The 23,126-nt window shown below is 57.1% G+C and overlaps 1 protein-coding gene across 9 annotated transcripts in view; it reads right to left on the bottom strand.

Moving 5' to 3' along the window:
* Positions 1 to 22,863, bottom strand: part of CACNA1A (calcium voltage-gated channel subunit alpha1 A) — a 211,952-nt gene extending 189,089 nt beyond the window's left edge. For 5 of the 9 annotated variants that reach the window (XM_089315021.1, XM_089315020.1, XM_089315016.1 and 2 more), the window contains exons 1-2: positions 22,272 to 22,618; positions 11,499 to 11,819 (exon numbers count right to left, since the gene is read on the bottom strand). In XM_089315021.1, the coding sequence (XP_089171147.1) occupies positions 11,499 to 11,731 (233 nt within the window). In that variant the 5' untranslated portion in view covers positions 11,732 to 11,819; positions 22,272 to 22,618. Of the gene's footprint in view, positions 1 to 11,498; positions 11,820 to 22,271 lie in introns of all 9 variants that reach the window. The other 4 variants (XM_089315017.1, XM_089315018.1, XR_016222260.1 and 1 more) reach the window with 3 other exon arrangements.
* Between the last annotated feature and the right edge of the window lie 263 nt (positions 22,864 to 23,126).

The raw sequence follows: 23,126 nt of genomic DNA, 5'->3' as shown, positions 1-23,126 counted from the left end.
TGGAATCCGGCTTCAGATTTGACAGTGAAAGGGAGCCCCCTGGCCGCTCAGAGCGGCGGGGGTCACAACCGACATCCCCCACGTCTGCCCTCCCGCCCCGTATCCACTCCTCCCCCTTCTCCCTGCAGACCCTGGAGCAGTCACCGCTCTTCGGCGGCTGCGGGAGACTCCGGACCCCGGCTGCGTCACTGCGCCCCCCCCCCCCCCGTGAATAAGTTCCGCGTGCTGCCCAGGAGGGGCGCCAGGCAAGCACCATCGGCCACACGCGGGCACACTCTGCCGCGCGCCTGAGCGAGGTTAGCATGCCCCGCCCCCCACCCCAACTCCAACCTCCTGTCCCCCACACTCTGATCAGCTGTTGGAGCCCTGGAAATCCTCCTCCCATAGCCCAAGGCTTGGCTCCTCCTTCCCCTCCCGTCCCCCCCTCTACCATCCTCCCCCCCCCTTCACCCCTTCTGCTCAGCCTCTGGTCTGCACCACGGAGCCTGCCCTGAGTTTGCTCCCTACCTGACTCCACCATCAGAAACCGTGGCCCCGGTTCTTGGTGTTTGCAGGGTCAAGTTGGGGGGTGGGGGCAAGACACATAGCAAGTGCTTGATATCGTAGGGTGAGGGGTTAGGTGGGTGACTGGGCGGGTGATGGATGGGTGGGTGGGTGGGTGATTAGATACATGGATGGACTGGTGTATTTATGGACCGATGGGTGGATGTGTGGCTGGTCAAATACAAGGGAGGATGTATGTAGGACTTCATGGAGGACGGATGGATGCATTCGTGGACAGATGGGTGGACGGGTGGGTGGGTGGGAGAGGAAGGAAGGGGAACAGACGGGTTAACTTCTTCAGTGTTCTCAGCGTGAATTTCTGGCTCCAAAGGAAACCAGAGATGCCCTCCGGTTTGACAGCCCTGCCGCGGGAACTCGCACGATGCCCTGTTTCTCACGCGCCTTTGCGCTCCAGGACTTGAAATCCGCTTGGTGGGGAGCAGATGATGGTGTGGAGGCTACGATGGCAGAAGACACGTGAATGAGCCAGGTGGGACGAGACGACATCACACCACACACGCCCCGAAGAAGTGACATTTGAGCTGAGATCTTGGACATTTGGATTAAAAATTGAACGGGGCAGGATGCCAACTTCCTGCCAAAAATCAAGTCCAACTAAGATCAGAGTGTGCTCACTGCTAGGGGCAGCCGAGTTTCAGGATAGATTAGTCGGAGCCATTGTGCTAGAACAACCAGGTGCGCCTGGGGCCTGACAAAATACAGGTGGTGCTTAGACCGACAAGGGGCCATTTGCACTCTTAATAAGAGAAGAGCAATTAAGGTTGTCCCGAGATGTCATTTGTCACCTATCAAATGGGCAGGGCCAGCGGCCCACCAGGAGAATCCCACCCACTGCGGGTGGGAGTGGAGAACGGCGCAGCCTCCACGAGGGGTCTTCGGCTGTGCCCGGATACATGGAATTCCCTTGGTGAAATCCCTGACCCAGCAATGGCAACGTGTCTCTTTAAAATGACATGGGGGGCAGCACCGTGACATAGCAGGTAAAGCCGCCGCCTGCAGTGCCTGCATCCCATATGGGTGCTGGTTCAAGTCCCGGCTGCTCCACTTCTGATCCAGCTCTCTGCTGTGGCCTGGGAAAGCAGTGGAAGATGGCCCAATCACTTGGGCCCCTGCACCCGCGTGGAAGGCCGGGAAGAAGCTCCTGGCTCCTGGCTTTGGATCAGCGCGGCTCCAGCCATTGCGACCAACTGGGGAGTGAACCAACGGAAGGAAGACCTCTCTCTCTCTCTCTCTCTCTCTGGAACTCTTTCAAGTAAATAAATAAATCTTAAAAAAAAAAAAAAAGAAAGAAAGAAAAGGCAGCAGAGAAAGAGAAGGAAGGAGAGGGAGAGAGGGAGAGAGGGAGGGAGGGGGAGAGAGAGAGAGAGAGAGAGAGAGAGAGAGAGAGAGAGAGAGGTCTTCCATCCACTGGTTCGCTCTCCAAATGCCCACAAGAGCTGGAGCTGAGACTGACCCAGGAGCCAGGAGCTCCATCCAGGTCTCCCATGGTCTCAGGCACTTGGGCCACTGGCTGGATCAGAAACAGAGCAGCCAGGACTCAAACCAGCAGCACTCTGATATGGGACACGGGTGTCACGGGGGGCAGCTTAGCCCACTGAGCCACGACTCCGGCCCCCATAGCTCTCATTACATCACAGTACCACAGGGAGTCTACACAACCTCAATGATGTCGGTGCAAAATAAGTATTGAACAAGGCGAGCCAGTGTCTACTAATGCCCACAGCGTGGGACCCGGTCAGACCAGGAGGGATTGGACGCTTGTCTCTGCCATTCGCTGTGTACTTACGGCCTCATGTTGAACGTGTATCAGAAACCAGGGATTCATTCTTAGCTCCTGGATACAGCCATTCCTGAAACCCACATTTCAAACAACTTACGCCAATAAATCCCTCAATCCTTTGCAACCCAGGTCTGTTGGAATTACATTTCTTTGTCTCTTAAAACTAAAAGTGTTCTCAGGCCGGCGCCGCGGCTCACTAGGCTAATCCTCCGCCTAGCGGCGCCGGCACACCGGGTTCTAGTCCCGGTTGGGGCGCCGGATTCTGTCCCGGCTGCCCCTCTTCCAGGCCAACTCTCTGCTGTGGCCAGGGAGTGCAGTGGAGGATGGCCCATGGGAGACCAGGAAAAGCACCTGGCTCCTGGCTCCTGCCATCGGATCAGCGCGGTGCGCCGGCCGCAGCGCGCCGGCCGCGGCGGCCATTGGAGGGTGAACCAACGGCAAAGGAAGACCTTTCTCTCTGTCTCTCTCTCTCGCTATCCACTCTGCCTGTCAAAAAAAAAAAAAAAAAGTGTTCTGACTGATACCCCTGGGCCGACCGTCCTTTCCAGCTGGGTTCAGGGCTCTCTCCACTAAGAAGCCTTCCTGGACTCCACAGAGCCAGCCTAGGGCTTCCCACTGCTCTCTCAACATGGGTTCCCGATAGCATCCACACCCCTGGGGCAACAACCCTAGCACTTGCCCCTGTTTGGGGACACAGCCACACCCAGGAAGGTAGGCACTGCTTCGTTGATTGAATGGGAGCTTGAAGGATTAAACAGTAAATGGGCACCTGCCTCTGACAATGGGTTTACAGCCCGCAGCTCCAGGGGCTACAGGGCATCTGTTTGTGCTCCAGCCTCCCATAAAACAGCAGGCAAGGTGCATGGGAGAGGGAAGGGGGAGGGGGTGCAAAGCACTGTGAAATCCATGCGCACCAGGAGGACTTCAAAAAGCCGGTGTTGCGGTGCAGGCTGTGACAGCAGCATCTCACAGGGGTACCGGTTCAAGACCCGGCTGCTCCACTTCCGATCCAGCTCCCTGCTCATGCACCTGGGAAAGCAGCAGCAGATGGCCCAAGTGCTTGGGCCCCTGCACCTGCGTGGGAGACCTGGAAGAAGCTCCTGGCTCCTGGTCTGGCCCAGCCTCAGCCATTGCAGCCATTTGGGGAGTGGACCAGAAGATGGAAGACCTCTCTCTCTCTCTCTCTCTCTGTAAGTCTGCCTTTCAAATAAATAATAAATCTTTACAACAATAATAATAAAAATCAACAAATAGCAGGTAGGCTTGCGCCCAAGCAAGCTGCCCTGGGAGATGATGAGGGGGCGGGGCTTAGGCCCCAGCCTGGCTCCCACCCCCAGGAGGAAGGAGCCAGCGGCTCCCTGCCCGGGCCAGCAGGAGCCGCCAACCTCAGCATTTTCTCACCGGCGAGCTTTGGAAAAACCTCCAAGTTGGGAGAGGAAGAGAAGAACTGGCTAGCTGGTGGAAAAAAACTGCTTCCCAGGCAAAAAAAAAAAAAAAAACAGCTCTTACGGGCTCCAAATTCACCAACCCCAGGGAAGCTGGACAGACTCCCACCATGCATCCTGGCGCTCTGAGACCAAAGCAAAAAATACAGAAATGTGCTGTGACAGCCTCACCCACAGCCCCTGCCTCCGATGAAAATAGAGCTCCCTTTAAAAAGAAAAAAAAAATTTTTTTAAACTGTCTAAAGAATAGTTAACCCAGAAAGTGTTCCCAAGAAAACTGGGTAGGAGGAGAACTCCGAGGGGGAGGCGGAGGAAAGGCAGGAGACACAGACCTGACCGTGCACTTGACCTTGTCTGCAAGGGGATGGAGCCCCGTGGCACACACAGCTTGTCAGCCAGCCATCATCCTGGCTGGCCCTGGCTGTGGGTGGGGGGCGGACTACAATTCCCAGCAGCCCTTGCGGTTCCGCGTGGTCATGTGACTGGTGAGCCCAGAGCCGGAAATCTCCAGGGCTTCTTCCGGGTCCTGACCCTAAGGGTTCGGGTGGGTCTGTGTGTGGCTGTAGGCCAGCCGAGGGCGCCCTGGGCTCCGCGGCCGGGACCCACCCTCTCCTGCCCACCCACCCATCCCTCATCTGCTTGACGGGCAACGCCGACCTTGGCGCCTCACCCAGGCTTTGGGTTGCAACTCAGCACTCAGGGGGCGCCCACAGCGAACCGAGCACTGGCACCACGCCGGCCTGGGGGCTGCGGTGGGCCAGAGGCTCTGTACTTGCACAGCTCAAGGTCGGGTCAAGGTCAAGATGCTTACAGGGGGAGAAAGTCAGAGCCACCAGGGGGCTGGGCCACCCTCCTTGGGAGGGCTCCGTCTACACCAGCTGGTGCACGGACATGGATGCCCACGTGTCTCCGCCTACACCCGCTCCCTGGGTGCGGAGGGAGGTGTCGCGGCTTTGGTGCATGGGCCTGAGCAGAAGCCCCCCCACCCCATCCCCCTTGGCGGCTGCAGAGACCCAAAGGCGTGGAAGGCCAAGTTCACCCCACGTGGCACTGGGCTCCCTCCCCCCCCCCCCCCCCGCTTCCTGTGGCCCCCTGGGCGCTCCTGGTTCTCGGGACCTCAGCCCTGCACTGGAGCGCTCTCTCTCTCTCTCTCTCTCTCTCTCTCTCTCTCTCTCTCTCGGGCGGGCCTGGGTCTGCACCTTGCAGACGGTGGGGGGCCAAGGCCTTATCCTCCATCTCTCAATGAATGGATGACCAGGCCGAGCAATCCATCAGCAAACGATTCCTAAAAGGTGACTTACAGATCCATACATGATCCACACGTGACAGAGGCTGATTGACAGATAAGCAAGTGATGACTGATACAAAAATGACAGCTGATAGCTGATTGATAAATGCAAAGATGATCGTTCAATACATAAGTGATGGATGGTTGACAGGTAGCTTAGTGATTGATGTACTACGGCGAGGACGCCAACCAGCACTCCCGTGTGGGATGGTGGCGCCCCCAAGTGGCAAGCTTAGCACACTGCACCACGAGGCTTTTCTAAGCCCTGGGGACCGGGGAGTGGAGGCAGAACCTGCACGCCACCCCCCAAGAAGTCAGACACGGCCCAGGGGACAGGGGGTTTCCCGTGAGGAGGTGGATATCGGACAGCCAGATTCGGGAACAGCAGTCTGGGCAGAAGGAACAGCAGCTACAAAGGCCTTGGAAACACAGGGAGCAGCACGGGCCCAGAGAGCGAGCAGCAAGGGCGCAGGTGTAGGCCCAGCCGGCTCGGGCGGCTCCCTGTGCAGCCAAGGGGGTTGAGGCTCCTCCCTGTAGGTTAGCCCCACTCCACAGATGGGCAAATCGAGGCACAACAGGGCGGAGGGACCCCTGCCTGCCTTCTTCCACCAGCGGCAGCACAAGAAGACTGAACCCTATCCCAGACTGGCTATCCCAGACGGTCAGCGCCGCCCCTAGCCGAGCCGGAGCCCCACCCGCCCGCCCCTACTCCCTCCCTGTGAGCCTCTCCCACACCTGTAAGAAGAAACAGACACAGACGCCATGATGATTCAGGAGACCTGGATTCCTGCCCTGGGGCCAGGTACCACCAGAGGCAAGAGAGCCGCAGCGCCCCCTGCTGGTCGGTCCTGGTGGCTGCACGCAGGGGAGAAGGGCGTGGCCTGCTTTCTGGGCATTTAACCAAGCGCCCCGGGCTGGTGCAGCCCAGGTGTGCACAAACCTCTTCTAGAAAGGGTCCCTGATGAAGTATTTCCAGGTGTGAGGGCCAGGCGCGCCAAGAGCAGCTGCAACAAACACCGCTTCCGCAAACGGGGCTGCATCTCGGTAAAACCTTTCTGGGCGCTGAGCGTTGAAGGCCCCAGGACTGTCATTCGAGGTGGGCGTTGTGGCGCTGCAGGCGAAGTCGCCACTTGGGACTGCATCCCATATAGGAGTCCTGGGAGGAGCCCGGCTGCTCTGCTTCCAATCCATCCCCCTGCTAATGCGCCTAGGGAGGCAGCAGGCGGTGGCCCAAGTATTCGGGCCCCTGGCACCCACGTGGAAGACCCGGGTGGAGCTCCTGGCTTCAGCCTGACCCAGCCCTGGCTGTTGCAAGCATTTGGGGAGTGAACCAGCAAAAGGAAGACCTCTCTCTCTCTCTCTCTCCCTCTCTCTCTCTCTCTCTCCCTATCTCCCTCCCTGCCTTTCAAATAAGTACTTTGTGAATGCAACTTTTAATGCTTTTTTGATTTTGTCCAACCACTGAAAAATATAAAAGAAACCGTCTCGGCCTGCGGTTTTGGGGAGCCACATCACCACCTAGTGGGCAGCATTGGGAACTGCAGGTGACAGCAGGTGTACCTGGGGTTGGATGGGGGCCCGGGGTCTCTGTAGCTTGTTGGCCTCTGTTCTAGAAGCTAGGAACACGGCAAAGAACAAGCCAGGCAAAAATGAGAATACAGAATCCCAACAACATAAAGAGCCAGGTACATAATACTCTGAGTTGGTTCTCAGTGCTAACGAGAAAAATAAAGGGGCTGGGTTCTAAATGGGGTGGTCACTTGAAGAGGAACCCCTCGAGGCAAGGAGACAGGAAGGGAGTTCTGTGGATCTCTGCAGGAAAAGAATATTCCAGAACAGTGCAAAGGCCCACTGGTTCACTCTACAAATACACACAAGAGCCCAAAGCTGGGAGCCCAGAGCCCCATCGGGGTCTCCCACGTGGCTGGCAGGCCCTAAGCACTTGGGCCCTCACTGCTGCCTCCCAGGGTGGGCGTGCACAGGAGCTGGAGCCAGAACTTGAACCAGGCTCTTGATCCAGGATGCTGGTGTCCCAGATGCCTGGCTCCAGGTTAGATTTTTTTTTTAACCAACAGTTCCATATAATTCTGATTTTCCCCACCACCATAAACCGTGGGCCTGTGTGATTGCAGGGGGGAATCTTGGCACAGAGGCGGGGTCCCCGATATTTGTGAGGTAAGGAGATGACGGGGAGGAGGGAGGAGGGAAGAAGGGAGAAGTAGGGGAGGGAAAGAGAGGAAGAGGGAGGAAGGTGTTGAGGAAGCTGTGTCCTGCCCAGGGCCACACGGAATTCGCAGCTTATACACCAGCCAGCTGTCGATGGCTGGATCTCAAGTCCCACCTGTGGTTGCCTTGGTAGGGCCAGATGAGATGATTACGCGGGCCCTTTTATGTGGGCGCCTCCCACTCCGGTTTTAAACCTAATCTCTAGATCACCTAGGATACACTGTGGAAACAGCTGCTACACTGTGGCATTTAGGGAATTGTAACAAGGAAAAACTCTATTTGCTTTAGCTACATCTGCAATCAACACAGAGACTGGAGTATTTGGTGCACGTTAGCAACAATGTAACACCTGCAGTTGGTTCAATCCCCAGACTTATTCAAACTTCCATCTCTGGCATTTTTTCATTTGTGTTTGTTTTATTTGAAAGGCAGAAGAAGGAGAGAGAGGGAGGGAGGGAGGGAGAGAGAGAGAGAGAGAGAGAGAAGGAGGGAGAATCTTCCATCTACTGATTCACTCCTGAAATGCCCACAATGTCTGTGGTTAGCTTGGGGCTGAAGCCAGGAGCCAGGAGCTCCATCTGGGTCTCCCACATGAGTGGCAGGGGCCCAAGCACTTGAGCCATCACTGCTGCCTCCCAAGATACAGATTAGCAAGGAGCTGGGTCCAAGGCAGAGAGGCTAGGACTGGAGCCACTCATCCCAAGCAGCGTCTTAGTTTATGTGCCAAATACCTGGCTCCTGGGAGGCAGGCGACTTAACAACCAGGCTAACACATACCCTGGGAGGCAGTAGGTGATGGCCCAAGTACTCAGAGCCCTGCCACTCACGTGGGAGACCTGGGTGGAGCTCCTGGCTCCTGGCCTCAGCCTGGCCCAGCCCTGACTATTGGTGGGCATTTGGGAAGGAAATCCGTACATAGGAGCTCTCTCTGTATCTGTCTGTCTGTCTGTCTCCCCCTCCCCATCACTCTTTCAAGTAAATAAATATTTTTAAAATAATCACCTGGGGCTGGCGCTGTGGTACAGTGGGTAAAGCTGCCACCTGCAGTACCGGCATCCTATATGGGCGCCAGTTCAAGTCCCAGCTGTTCCTCCTCCAATCCATCTCTCTACTATGGCCTGGGAAAGCAGAAGATGATGGCCCAAGTCCTTGGGCCCCTGCACTTGCGTGGGAGATCCAGAGGAAGCTCCTGGCTCCTGGCTTCGGATCAGCCCAGCTCTGGCCGTTGTGGCCATTTACTCTCTCTCTCTCTCTCTCTCTCTCTCTCTCTCTCTCCCTCCTTCTCTATCTGTATAACTCTGACTTTCAAATAAATAAGTAAAATCTTTAAAAATAATAATAATTAACCAATCCATTTCTGGAAATCAGAAAGAGGAAAATGGACATATGACACAATGGACATATGACACAAGCCTGAAAGAATCCTAACAATTAACCAACAGTGTGATGGTAGTGTGATGCTTTTCCCTCCATCCTTGGTGTATTTGAACATTTTCAGAAAAAAAGAGCTCTTATAAAACACAATATAGTCCTCCCAGCCCTCTTGTCCATGGTCTCTTTTTTTAAATTTTTCTTTATATATTTGAGAGGCAGAGCGACGAGAGAGAGAGAGAGCGAGTGAGCGCTCCCCATGGATGGATTCCCTCCCCAAATGCCCACCTTGGCCCAGGATGGGCCAGGCTGAAGCCAGAAGCCTGGAGCTCCATCCAAGTCTCCCGTGTGGGTGGCAAGGATTTGGGGTGTAGGCATCTGGGGCTTGAACCAGCACATAGGATCTTCTCGAATAAATACAAAATAATTTCTAAAAGTTTAAGAAGTTTGGAGCTCACAACCATAAAAACACTGTAAGGGGTGTGTGTGTGTGTGTGTGTGTGTGTGTGGTGCTAGAAGACAGCAGGAGTTGGAAACCGAGGCCAGGTTTGACCGTGGAAGGGAGGCTAGTGCAGAGTTGGTGCCGTAAGCCATGGAGCCCAATTCTCAACACACACACACACACACACACACACACACACATTGGGCCTTCTATTCTCTCACTGTGGGAGTCATGCAAAGAAGCAAAATCTATGTCACATTCTGCTGTCCACGCTCCTTGGCCAAAGCAGTGAGAGTCTAGGTTTTGGATTCCGGCAGCACTGGGTTCAAATCCCAGGCAGCCACTGTCCAATGACTTCTGCTCTCCCAGCCTCCAGTCTTGACCCAACAACAGAGGACAGTGCAGAATCCGATGCAGGACAGAGCCCCAGCAAGCGGCAAAGTACTTAGAGCTGTGGCTCGTGTCCAGTAAGTACCTAATGAGTACTGGTTTTCCCTGGCGCCGGTTTGAGTCCCGGCTTCTCTACTTCTGATCCAGCTCCCTTCTAATGCACCTGGAAAAGCAATGGAAGATTGTCCAAGTGCTTGGGCCCCTGCACCTGTGTGGGAGACCCAGATGGAGCTCCTGGCTCCTGGCTTTGGCCTGGCCAGTCCTGGCTGTTGTGGCCATTTGAATCAGTGCATAGAGAATCTCTCTCTCTCTGTGTCTCTATCTCTGTCTCTCTCTCTTGCTCTCTCTTTCTCTGTGTGTGTGCAACTCTGCCTTTCATATAAATACATCTTTAAAAAAAGAAAAGAGAGAGAGATCAGGGGGAGAGTTTAAATACGTGGAGGCAGGGGAAGGGAGAGGAGAGAGAAGGTCGGTCCTGGAGAGAGAAAAATGGAGGAACCGTGGTCAACACTGGAGCCGAAGGCAACAGGTGTGCCTGGGTCACTCAAGGAATGATGGAGGGAGGGAGGGAGGGATGGGTGGACGGGTAGCAGGTGCATGGATGGGTGGATGGATTGATGGACGGGTAGCAGGTGTGTGGACAGATGAGTGGGAAGACGGATGTGAACATGAACGATGGATGGGTGGGTGGACGGATGGACACATAGACAGAAAGATGGATGAGGGAGTGAGGGAGTGTGTGGATGGAGAGGAGAGAAGATTAACAGGATTAGGGCCACCACCCGGCCCCCGCTGCAGTGCCAGAACGCGCCACCAGGTGTCAGTAGAACCTCAGCGAGAACGCAGCGAGAGGCCGGGCTGCTGGCACCTGACCCCGCGTGCTGAGCCTTTCTGAGTCACACAGCTTCCTTCCACTCTGCGCCCCTCGGGCTCCCTCGGCGGCAGAAAGGGAGATGAGACCAGTCTGACGCACTGGGTGCTGGGAACCGACGTCTCCACGCGGAGAAGGTGGGAGAGTAGATGCCGGGGGCCCCTATCCTGAACCCTGTCCGTGTCCACTCCCGCTGCAGCCCCCTTCCCGCCGGTCCCCAGCTCTGCCCTCTGCCCGAAAAAGCTCGTGAGGGGTTAAAAAAAAGGCATAGAAAAACGCAACCGCCGTCCCGCTGAGCACAGAAGGCCATGGAGGAGGCCCCGACTGGGTCCCTGGTGACCCTCACGCCACCCACGTCCCATCCTCACACAGCCTGCACCCAGCGACCTCACCGTGAGGGACAGACAGGGAGGCCGCGGCACAGCCAGATGGACAAGATCCCCCAACCTGCCATCCTACTGTCTCCTACCACTTTTGGGGTCACTGGCCTAGAGAGAGAGGGGGCCCCCAGAAGTCAACCAGAGAATCACATTCTTCCCAACGCCTTCCTCTGCCTGGAACACAAACTTCTATCTCTGCAGATTTAAACCCAGTGCTGGGAGCAGAAGTGGGGTGTCAGCCAGGGACCAAGCCGGCCCACGAGGACCCTCACAGCGCCCCTAGGAGGGGCCTCTCTGCTATACACTCACACGGTCCTGTTGGGGCACCTCTGGGGGTTCCCGGGGCTGGTAGGGGAGCTGTTTGGACACTTCAGGCAGGAGGCATCAATCAAGTGCCAGACAGGGATTCTAAAGAGCTTTATCCACACATGGAATTGGCCAGACTGAAGCTCTGGCCTGCCCGACCCCCGCCTGCCCAAGCCCCACCTGCCCAAGCCCCACCTGCCCGCCAGCCCGAGCCCCACCAGCCCGAGTCCCACCTGCCCAAGCCCCGCCTGCCCGACCCCCACCTGCCCGACCCTGCCTGCCCGACCCCCGCCTGCCCGCCAGCCCAAGCCCCACCAGCCCGAGTCCCACCTGCCCAAGCCCCGCCTGCCCGACCCCTGCCTGCCCACCTGCCCAACCCCCGCCTGCCCGACCCCGGCCTGTCCCCCACCCCCACCCACCCGTGTCTGTACTCACTCCCATTCTTTTCTCCTGGCTTGGGGTGTGCTGTGGATTTTGTGCGCCTGGTGAGCCAAGATGACATCTCGGTGGTCGACCACGCCCCCCCGGCGTTTCAGAGGGTGCCCCTCGCAGCCGCTGTTCCCCCTCCACTGGGGCCATGGGCCCCCCAGGGTGTCGTCATCAAGACGTGGGGGCCCCAGGGCGCGGCCGTGCAGGGTGACGTCATAATAATTGGGAGGGGACAGCATGGGGTCGGGGACCCAGAGGGACGTCGTCAACCATGGGCTTCGCTCAGAAATCCCAGGGTCTTCTGTCTCCAGCCCAGTGGAGTTAAAGCTAGAGGAAGCGAGAGAGAGCGAGAGCGAGGGGGAGAGGGAGAGAGAAGCAGAGTGAGGGAGAGGCAGAAGCAGAGGTGACGGGGAGAGATGGGGAGAGGCTGCCCCGCCCTCCTCCCCAGGAAGGCAAAACCCACCCTATCCCTAGCCAGGCCAGGGTTTAGCAGGTTCCTTAGCAACTTGGGGCCCTGGAAATCTGCCCAGCAACGGAGGCCACGTGACAGAGATAGCGGCCAGGAGCCCGTGTTGCCCGACACCTGTTCCCTCCCCTAAGTGCGAGCCTCAGAGCCTGGCAGGCAGAAGTTCTTAGAGCCTTGGTGTTGCCCTCTGCAAAGTGGGCGGCCCAGATCTGCCCACTCGTTCTCCTCTAGACCTGCGGGTCCTGCGAGCTCCAGGAAGGCAAAAAAGTGGTCAAGTCCAGGGGCCGGCGCTAGGGCGTAGCAGGCAAAGCCACCGCCTGCAGAGCTGGCATCCCCTGTGGACGCCGGTTCAAGTCCTGGCTGCTCCACTTCCGATCCAGCTCTCTGCTATGGACTGGGAAAGCAGTGGAAGATGGCCCAAGTGCTTGGGCCCCTGCACCCACGTGGGAGACCTGGAAGAAGCTCCTGACTCCTGGCTTCGTATCGACTCAGCTCCGGCCGTTGCAGCCATCTGGGGAGTGAACCAGCGGATGGAAATCCTCTCCCTCTCTCTCTACCTCTCTCTACAACTCTGTCTTTCAAATAAATTAAAATTTAAAATATTATCTGTTTAAGAGGAAGCGAAACAGAGGAAGCTCCTGTCCTGTGGTTTACTCCACCAAATGTCTACAACAGCCACGACTGTGCAAGGCCAAAGTTATGAGCTGGAAACTCATTCTGAGAGTCTCTCACATGAGCAGCAGGGACCCAAGCACTTGGGCCATCGCCTGCTGCCTTCCGAGGCGCATTAGCAGGGAGCTGGATCAGAAGTGGAGCAGCCAGGACTCAAACCAGCACCCATCTGGGATGCCAGCACTGCAGGCAGTGGCTTTACCTGCTGCACCACAGCACTGGCCCCAAAACCCCGCTCTTAACAGTGCATGTATCAAGTGTTTCGTATGCTGCCAAACTGTATCCCATGATGCCGGGAAGAAAAGGGGGAAAAAAGGCATTTTCTTCCCATTTGACAGAAAGTAAAACTGAGGACAGAAGAGAGACAAGTGTCTCACACATGCCACAGCCAAGCCTTACAGTGAGCATGCTTCTACCTCCTGGAATTGTCCCCTCCGCCTCCTCACCTCCCCACTTCAGCTTCGCACCTGCTAGTCTCTCTTCCGTGAATGCTTTTCCCCAAGAATCCAAGAGCAGCCAGTGAGCTGAGCAGTTAGGACGCCCTCCTCCCATATCAGCAGGCCAGAGCTCAGCGCCCGGCACTGGCGCCTGACTTCAGCTTCCTGGGAAGCAGCAGTGGCTTAAGGACTTGGGTCCCTGTCACTCACAAAGACCTGGATCCCCAACCCAATCCCAATCCCAGCAGTTGTGGGAATTTGGGGAATGAATCTCTCTCTCTCTCTCTCTCTCTCTCTCTCTCTGTCAGCCAGCACTGTCACTGGCATTGGAACACTGGAATAAAATCTGTGTCCTGTGGGACAGTCTCATTCCCCTCCCCTCCCCTCCCCTCTCCTCTCCCCTGCTCTTTTCTGTCCAGTGGGTTCCAGGTCCCCCTGGCCTCCTCCTCTCCCTCCCCACTTCAGCTTCGCACCTGCTAGTCTCTCTTCCGTGAGTGCTTTTCCCCAAGTCTCCAAGAGGCCAGCTGCTACATTTCATTCAAGGCCATCCTGCCCAATCTGACACCCTGGCAGGTGCACCCGTCTCAGCCTCTGGCAAGGACTTCCTCGGGGCGTTTCTGAGGGCTGGGGTCACAGCGTTCCCCCCTGACACATGCACAGGATGTCAGCTCCCCACAAGTGAGAGTCCCCGTCTGTTCCATTTATCATTGAGTCTCCAGCATCTCAGGTAATTCTTGCCTGGATGGACAGGTGGATGGATGAGTGGGTGGGTGGATGGATGGATGAATGGATGAATGGATGGATGATGGACAGGTGGGTGGATGGGTGGATGGACAGGTGGATGAATGGGCAGATGGATGGGTGGACAGGTGGATGGATGGATGGATGATGGACAGGTGTATGGATGGATGGATGAATGGATGGATGATGGACAGGTGGGTGGATGGATGGATGGGTGGATGGGTGGATGGACAGGTGGATGAATGGGCAGATGGATGGGTGGATAGGTGAATGAATGGATGGATGATGGACAGGTGTATGGATGGATGGATGAATGGATGGATGATGGACAGGTGGGTGGATGAATGGATGGGTGGATGGGTGGATGTATGGGTGGATGGACAGGTAGATGGATGGATGGATGATGGACAGGTGGATGGATGGGTAGATGGGTAGATGGGTGGATGGGTGGATGATGGATGGGTGGATAGGTGGATTGATGGGTGGATGGATGGATGGATGGGTGGATGGATGGATGATGGACAGGTGGACAGGTGGATGGACAGGTGGATGGATGGATGGCTGATGGACAGGTGGACAGGTGGACAGGTGGATGGATGGGTAGATGGGTGGATGGGTGGGTGGATGGATGGATGATGGACGGGTGGACAGGTGGATGGATGGATGGCTGATGGACAGGTGGACAGGTGGATGGATGGGTAGATGGGTGGGTGGATGGACAGGTGGATGGATGGGTGGATAGCTCTGGGGTTCTCAGCAAATTATTCAGATCTCTGAGGTTTTGCTTTCTTTCCCACAACATGAGGATAATAAGGATAGCCATCTTGGTGTCCATGGGAGATGGGCTCCTGGAACTCTGGCCAAGACCAAAACCTACGCATGTGTGAGTTCCTTCTAGAAACGGTGCACTGAATAGAACCTACACACATCCTCCTGTATATAGTTTAAACTTTTTTTTTTTTTGACAGGCAGAGTGGACAGTGAGAGAGAGACAGAGAGAAAGGTCTTCCTTTGCCGTTGGTTCACCCTCCAATGGCCGCCGCGGCCAGTGCGCTGCGGCCGGCGCACCGCGCTGATCCGATGGCAGGAGCCAGGAGCCAGGTGCTTTTCCTGGTCTCCCATGGGGTGCAGGGCCCAAGCACCTGGGCCATCCTCCACTGCACTCCCTGGCCACAGCAGAGAGCTGGCCTGGAAGAGGGGCAACCGGGACAGTATCCGGCGCCCCGACCGGGACTAGAACCCGGTGTGCCGGCGCCGCTAGGCAGAGGATTAGCCTAGTGAACCGCGGCGCCGGCCTAAACTTTTTAAACTTTATTTTTATCTATCTGAAAGGCAGAGAGAGAGAGAGAGAGACAGAGAGAGAGAGCGCGCTTCCATCCACTAGTTTACTCCCCAAATCCCTGCAACAGTCAGGTGTAGGTCACATTGAAGCCAGGAGCCCAGAACTCAACGTGCATCTCCCGATGTGGGTGGCAGGGCCTCAGCCACACATGCCATCACCGCTGCCTCCCAGGGGGACACTGGCAAGAAGATGGGTTAGAAGCAGCGCCAGGGCTCAAACCCATGCACTTTGAAACGGGGCACGGGCACCCCAAGTGACAACTCCAAGTGCCCGCTCTCTCCAGTACATTTTAAATCATTTCTAGGGATCTTTAAAGAGTTCATGGCAGGGCCAATGTTGTGACAAAGGGTTAAGCCACTGCTTGTGACACCCACCTCCCAAACGAGAGCGTCAGCTAGAGTCCTGGCTGCTCCACTTCTGATCCAGCTCCCTACTGATGCACCTGGGAAAGCGGCGGAAGATGGCCCAAGTTCTTGGGCCCCTGCACCCATGTGAGAGACCCGGATGGAGCTCCTGGCTCCTGGCTTCAGCCTGGCACAACCCTGGCTGTTGTAACCATCTGGGGAGTGAACTAGCAGATGGAAGATTCTCTCTCTCTCTCTCTCTCTCTCTCTCCCTCCCTCCCTCCCTCCCTCCCTCTTTCTATCTCCTCCCTTGCTCCCTCCCCCTCTCAGCTCTGATGCACTGCCTTTCAAATAAGTAAACGAATAACCCTTTTTCAAAAAGACTTTGTGGAAAGTGTGTATCGTGAAAAAGCTATGAGTGTGGATTTCCAAACTTTTTTTTGCACCAGAATCAACTGATCTTTTGATTCTATTCTCCATGAACCTCTTTGGAAGCCCTCTCATAATGTGTAGTACAATAGACACGCTGTGTAGGTGGTTGTTCTATTGTGTTTTTAGGGACTCGTGACCGGGGGTGGGGTGGGGAGGCAGTCTGCACATGTTCAATGCAGGTGCAATTTCTTTTTCTCCAAATATTTTGGCCCATGGTTGGTTGGTTGAACCCACAAATGCAGAGAATCAAGGAGAGAGGTCAGCGACCTCAGCCCAGCCCCGGCCGTCAGCTGTCCCACTGACTTGAGACAGGAGGATGGGGCCAACTCTGCAAGCTGCCCCATGGGTATACACCCGGGGGGAGGGGCGCCCCCCAGCTAGGTGTGGGTCCCTGGCACCAGGTGTCCTGCTCCCTCCCTCGCCCTCCCTCTGTTGCCCAACAGCAGCCAGCAGACAATGAGGGGGAAAAGCAAACAGAAGAAAACAAACAGTGCGGAAACTTCAGCCATGGAAACCGGCACCGGCGGCGGCGGCGCCACAGCAGAGAATCCCACACCAGGTACGGTGTGGATCCACCTCGCATTCCCGAGTCCATGTGAAAACCATGCCAGAGAGAGAGAGAGAGAGAGAGAGAGAGAGAGAGAGAGAGAGGCTGACCCCCATCACCAAAGCTGTACCAGTCTGTTGCTATGGCAACCTCAGGGCATCCTTGGAGATGGCTCTGACTCATTGGGCATGGAGGGAGGGACCGCAGGTTAGACAGGGAGAGAGGAGGGAGGCTTCCTTTTTTTTTTTTTTTTTTTGACAGGCAGAGTGGACAGCGAGAGAGAGACAGAGAGAAAGGTCTTCCTTTTGCCGTTGGTTCACCCTCCAATGGCCGCCGCGGCCAGCCCACTGTGGCCGGCGCACCGCGCTGATCCGATGGCAGGAGCCAGGTGCTTTTCCTGGTATCCCATGGGGTGCAGGGCCCAAGGACCTGGGCCATCCTCCACTGCACTCCCTGGCCACAGCAGAGAGCCGGCCTGGAAGAGGGGCAACCGGGACAGAATCCGGCGCCCCGACCAGGACTAGAACCCGGTGTGCCGGCACCGCAAGGTGGAGGATTAGCCTAGTGAGCCGCGGCGCCGGCCAGGGAGGCTTCCATGACCAACACCGCCCTCCCCTGCCGCAGCTGTGCCCAGCACCAGGCTTCACCACCCACAGGTGAAACCAGCAGTGACGACCGAGGACAATGACTAAAAAATGGGCCACTTAAGTTGAAAGATACATGGGCTCATCAGGCCCCATGAGCGGAACCATATCCCAACTGCGTGCCCTATGTCTTTCCTCCAAGGAAATACAAATAGGGTCAGACAGGTGCCCATGGTGGGGGGTGGCAGGGAGCCAAGTCCTCAAGCCCTCCCCCTGCTGCCCTACCCAGGGGGAGCATGAGCAGGCAGCTGGGACTCCATCCCGGGCCCTCCGAGGTGGGACGCGGGAGTCCCAATGGCATCTTTTTTTGTTTTCTTAAAGATTTATTTATTTATTTGAAAGTCAGAGTTACACAGAGAGAAAAGCAGAGACAGAGAGAGAGAGGTCTTCCATCTGCTGGTTCACTCCCCAATTGGCTGCAACGGCCGGAGCTCTGCTGATCCGAAGCCAGGAGCCAGGGGCTTCTTCCAGGTCTCCCACGTGGGTGCAGGGGCCCAAGCACTTGGGCCATCTTCCACTGCTTTCCCAGGCCATAGCAGAGAGCTGGATCGGAAGTGGAGCAGCCAGGACTCGAACTGGCGCCTCAGGCCAGGGCGTTACCCCTCTGTGCCACAGCACTGGCCCTGAAAATAAATCTTTAAAAAAAATAGGTAGCTAAAAAAAGAGCATCTACGCTTGAAATCGCATCTCCTCTCTTCCTCTCCCCCCGTCTTGCACTCGCTCTCTGATCCTTTTTCCACCTGCTTAGGGCCCAGGTACTGGAACCTCTTAACCCAGCCCTGCGCAAAAGAGGTGTTACTCAGACCCATGACAATGCTTTCATCACATAAATAAACCTTTAAGGAAAAAAAAAAAAAGCTTTCTCGGCTGCACCCAGAGCTGCAGAGTGTGGCACAGGAAGCAGAGAACCCGGACACCACTTCCTGTCGGCCTGCAAATGCACCTGTCGCTTTCCAGTGGGCGTTTTATGGGACCGAGAGAAAACAGAGATTTCCGGGCCCTGGGCAAACAGTGTCTGCTGCCGGTAGCCAGGGACCAGGCAAGTGTTAGGGATTTGCCTGGCATTAAAAGCTCTTAAGTGGGGGCCGGCGCTGTGGCAGCGGGTGAAGCTGCCACCTGTGACGCCAGCATCCCGGATGGGCGCCGGTTCCAGTCCCGGCTGCTCCACTTGCGATCCAGCTCTCTGCTGTGACCTGGGAAAGCAGTGGAAGATGGCCCAAGTCCTTGGGCCCCTGCACCCACGTGGGAGATGTGGAAGAAGCTCCTGACTCCTGGCTTCAGCCTGGCCCAGCCCTGGCCATTGAGGCCACCAGGGGAGTGAACCAGTGGACAGACTCTCTCTCTCTCTCATCTCTTCCTCTCCCTCTGTAACTCTTTCAAATAAATAAGTAAATCGATCCAGGCAATAGGCAGAAGTAAAGGCTTGTGTGTGAATTCAGGCCACATTTCAAGGCCACTCCATTCCAGACCACGTAGATTCCCCCCACCCCTCCCGTTGCCACATCTCTGCACAGCCAAGCAGAGAGCAAGGTGACCAAAGACACGAAGCCAGGGCCATCGCCTGGGGCTCCACAGACACGGAACAGAGCTCAACGAGACCGCCAGGCCAGATGGCTGAGAGCAGCAAACCCACGGGGCCCTGGGTCTGGAAAAGTCCACGCCTGGCTGGGGAATAAACCCAGCCCAGCCCTTCTCCCTGACCACCGGCCTGTGGCTTCCGCAGAGAGACACACGCAGGAGGGGAGACTCCCCGGCAGGGGGCGCTGTGGGGCAGGATCAAGGCGACAGGGGACCGGGAAGCTGCCTGTCACTTAGCTACGGTGGCCACAAGGGACGTCCTAAGAAAGGTATATTTCAGTAAAGGCCTGACATAGGTGAGAGGGCACAGCCAGGGGAACCAGTTCCGAGGAAGTCAGAACAGCCTGTGCAAAGGCCCTGTGGCTGGGGCACGCCCGGTGTGCTCAAGGAGGAGCAATGAGGAGGCCAGCGCAACCCGCGATGGTGCGAATGACGGGAGTGAACGGCGAGGGCAGGGTCTCAGCAGCCTCGGAGAGAAAGGCGGCAGTGAGACGGGAGACGCGGAGAGCTCTGAGCAGAAGCGTGTGCGCTGACTCGGGTGTTCACAGGTGCCCTCTCGCGGTCAGATCTGCTAGAGACCTAAACCTGGGCTCCTTCCTTCTGCGGTGCTCCCCTGGCTGTGCAGGGATCCTCACTGCCCCAGGCGGATGGACCACCCACGGGAACGTCCACCTGCCCACCCAAGGTTACTCTCGACTGTCTGTCCTTTGGGGTCCCTCCCAGGGGTCCATGAAGGGGTTCCGCCCTTGCTCCTCACTGCCTAACGCCCTCTGCCCTCGGACAACCCTGAATCCACTCCTTGAATGCTCCTCCCTCTCCCAGCTCCAAAGCAACCACTGGATTCCTCCAGAAAACTCGGCCAGTGCCTGCACCGCACACTCACCCCTACCCCCAGCCCCTGGGCCTCCCCTGGCCACAGGACAGAGGTCTACCTGGTCAGAGGCACTGCAAAGGGGGCGCCTCCACCACACCAACCAAGCAATGACTGAGCGGCGTTGTCGGGCGAATGCCTCCATCTCTGCCCCCCGGCCCCGCCTGGGCACTGGATCTGCTACCTTATGCTGTATGACCTTGGGTCAGTGGCTCTACCTCTCTGAGCCACCGTTTCCTCACACGTAGTTTTGTCAAGACACCTGGAGGTGCCCAGGGCCGCGTGGATGTCAGTGACATCATTTCCGGCCATACAAAATGATCCACTGAAAAATCAGCCTGCCCATTGGCCGGACTGAGTTCTGGGTCCCCCCCCTGCCAGGCCAGATCCCATGATTCCGCGGGTCTTGCACGGCCCCGCGGGCTGGATGTTCCCCATGCCTGTCTTATATCTCCAGGTTCCACACCCAAGGATTCAACCAACCATGGTCGGGCAATTAGCAGAAGACCACAACCCATTGCACCTGCACCGAATCATTATCCTAATTCCCTAAACCACACCGTAGAGCGACCATTCACACAAGTGAGAGGCAGTGCATGTAGCAAGCGGCTGCCCAACCCACTGCACCACGGGCTGACGCCACAGGCATTTATTTTCGTGCAGAAACAATGACCAAAAAAAAGTGAAAATCCATGCCTATAAGGAGTCTTCTAAGAGTTCATGGAAATAATTATGCATGTTGGGCCGGCACTGTGGCATAGCAGGTAAAGCCCCCGCCTGCAGCACCGGCATCCCATATGGGCACCGGTTCGAGTCCCAGTTGCTCCACTTCCAGTCCAGCTCTCTGCTATGGCCTGGGAAAGCAGTGGAAGATGGCCCAAGTGCTTGGGCCCCTGCACCCACGTGGGAGACCTGGAAGAAGCTCCTGGCTCCTGGCTTCGGATCGGCGCAACTCTGGCCATTGTGGCCAACTGGGGAGTGAACCAGTGGATGGAAGACCTTTCTCTCTCTCTCTCTCTCTCTCTCTCTCTCTCTCTGCCTCTCCTTCTCTCTCTGTAACTCTGACTTTCAAATAAATAAATACATCTTTAAAAAAAAAAAAAAAGCTGCACTTAATGGTTCCTCCTACCTGTCCCAGTCAATCAATCATCCCTCCTCCTCCCCCTCCTCCTCTTCTGTCCAACAAACTTGGCCTTGCCCGGGGGGGAGCCAGGAAAATCCTCTCTCCACGAGCCCCTGCCTGTCTGTGTTAGTGAAGACAACCCCAGCGGAAAGATCCAGGAATAGAATGTGGCTTGCCCTTGGCACTCATTGGGGTGAAAAAAAAGTAAATAAATAAATAAAACCCTCTAGATCCGAGCTTTCAACTTCCGTAAGGACTTTGCAGGTTCACGTCCAATATCAAGTGCAGCCTGAGCCCTAGGGGCCGCTCCCTACCTGTCAGGCCTCAGCTGAAGTCTTCATCGTCTCTACTGATGCCTGCATCCGGGAGGGAAAACGCCCCCTGGGGGAGAGCCAGCGCCTGAGACTACGGAGTTGGGGTGGGAGGGTAATTCCTGCAGCCTGAGATTGGGGTACCGGGGTGCCTGGGTGCTGGGGTGCAGGAGCGGGCCGAGAAACCCCATGGGAAGAGAAGAGCTGCTGGCGGCTGTAGGGGAGCCGCGATGCCTACCACGGCCCTAAGGTGGCCCCAGATTGGGTGAGCGCGGTGCCCAGGGAAGGTGCCCGGGGAAGGCGTCCCTGAACTTGGCCACCTTGGAGACCTCGCTGAAAGCTTTTCAAGGCACCTTTGGTGTTGAGAAGAGGAGAGGCGAGGTGTCACGGGTAGACAGAAGTCTCTGGCCTCCCTCTGGCCGGTTCAGCTTTCAGATCAGTCTTGGGGGGGAGGTGAGGAGGGACCTGAGCAGGTGCCCCAAGTCTGCCCCACAGCTGGTCTCAGCCTCTGACCTATGAGGCCGTCAGCGGCCAGAGAGGAGAGAGACTGAAGGAAAGGGGGGAGGGACCCTGAGAGAGGGAGGGGGGCCCACTCTCAGCACCCCCTCCCCCCAGACAACTCGGGTCGGAAATAAAAGGGAGGAGGGGCGCCTGCACTCAATACTGCAGGGTCCCCGGGACTTCCCGAGGCCCTGCCATGGTCCCCCACGCCCCCACAAACCGCGTCTGCCACCTCTCTCTCTACCCCATGCGTTCACGCGGCACTGAGCGGGGCGCAGGAAAGGAGATCCGGGAAGGCGCGGGAAGTTCTCTCTGGGGTCCGCTAAGCTGCGGGAGGGAGCTGGGGGCCTGCACAAGTCCCAACCCCCGCCCCTCCATCCGTTCCCCTCCTTCAGGCGGCCTGAAAAGTAGAATTTGACTTCCGACTGGGAAGATGACCCCTGTCCAGGAGCAGGTGGCTTGCTTGGTGGGGGGTGGGGGGGATGGGGGGGTGGGCGGCCCGGCAAATGGATGCTAAGGGCAAGTTGGAAGAAAATGGATCCTTAAGAAACAAGTAGAAACCGGCGCGTGATGCACCCCTAAAAAGGAAAAGGGGTGGTTGAAGACAGAAAAAAAAGTGGAATTTGACCCGGGGTGGGGGGTGGGGGGGCGCGGACCCTGCTCACCCACCACTCACCCAGCCACCCACCACCACCGCTAACAAGGATTTGTCCTCAGAAGGGGAGCTTGGAAAGATCCCAGATGCTAGTAGCTCCGGGCACCCCACTCACCTGTCTACTGGGCAGCAGCGCAAGCCCTCCGGGCGTTCCGAGGGTCCCACGCCGTCAGCCCCCAGGGGTCCAAGGCATATGCCACGCAGGCATCCATGGCTCACTTAAGGGAAAGGGGTGGGGGTGGGAGGCTGGTCCCGCGAGAGAGGGGGGGAGAGGGAGGAGAGAGGGCTGGGAACAACCGTGTGTGTTCCCACAAAGGTGGACTGAGCCGAGCTGGCCAAAAGCAAAACAAATTAAAGAGGCGAGGGAGGGGGAGGGGGAGAGGGAGGAGGAGGCTATGAGGAAGAGATAGGGGAGGACCCAGCTCGTTCATCGCTTCCCGATCGATCGCTTCCAGCGGGGGCTCCCGGTCCAGGAAGCACCCCTCGGAGCGGGCCACCCCCTTGGCCCCTTAAGGGAGGGAAATTAAAGAGATGTCTCTCTGTCTCCTCCACGCGGTGACTTCCCCGGCGCGGAGCCAGGGCTGGATTCTCAGAAAGAGATCCCCGCCCCCCGCCCCAGCCCCTGAGCGGAGGGGAAAGGGTTGGGGGGGTGGGGTAGGAAAAGATTCTCTCTCTTTTGTCACTTGCTCCTGCCAGGGGGCTGCGGGGAGGGGGCGTGCGGGCTGCAGTGTGCAATCGCGCTTGTACTGAACCGGCTCCTCTCCGCCTGATTGCCACCTCAATTATTCACGCTGCTAGCAAAAGAGATCCTCAGGGGGCGCCTGGGCGTCTGTGGGGATCATTCTTGAAGTAGCGCCCCGCCCCCGGCTCCGCCCAGTCCAGACGGCTCCGCCCCATCGGGGGCGGGCTGTTATTAGCACAGGAATGCAGTGAGGGAGAGCGGGGTCCTTACGCCTTGCAAGTCCCTAGA

Source organism: Oryctolagus cuniculus, chromosome 16, assembly GCF_051225735.1.
Source record: "Oryctolagus cuniculus isolate XC-2025 breed Fujian yellow rabbit chromosome 16, ASM5122573v1, whole genome shotgun sequence".
Lineage (NCBI taxonomy): Eukaryota > Metazoa > Chordata > Mammalia > Lagomorpha > Leporidae > Oryctolagus > Oryctolagus cuniculus.
Note: the sequence above shows the minus strand (reverse complement) of the source record. Positions and strands in the feature narration are given on the sequence as shown.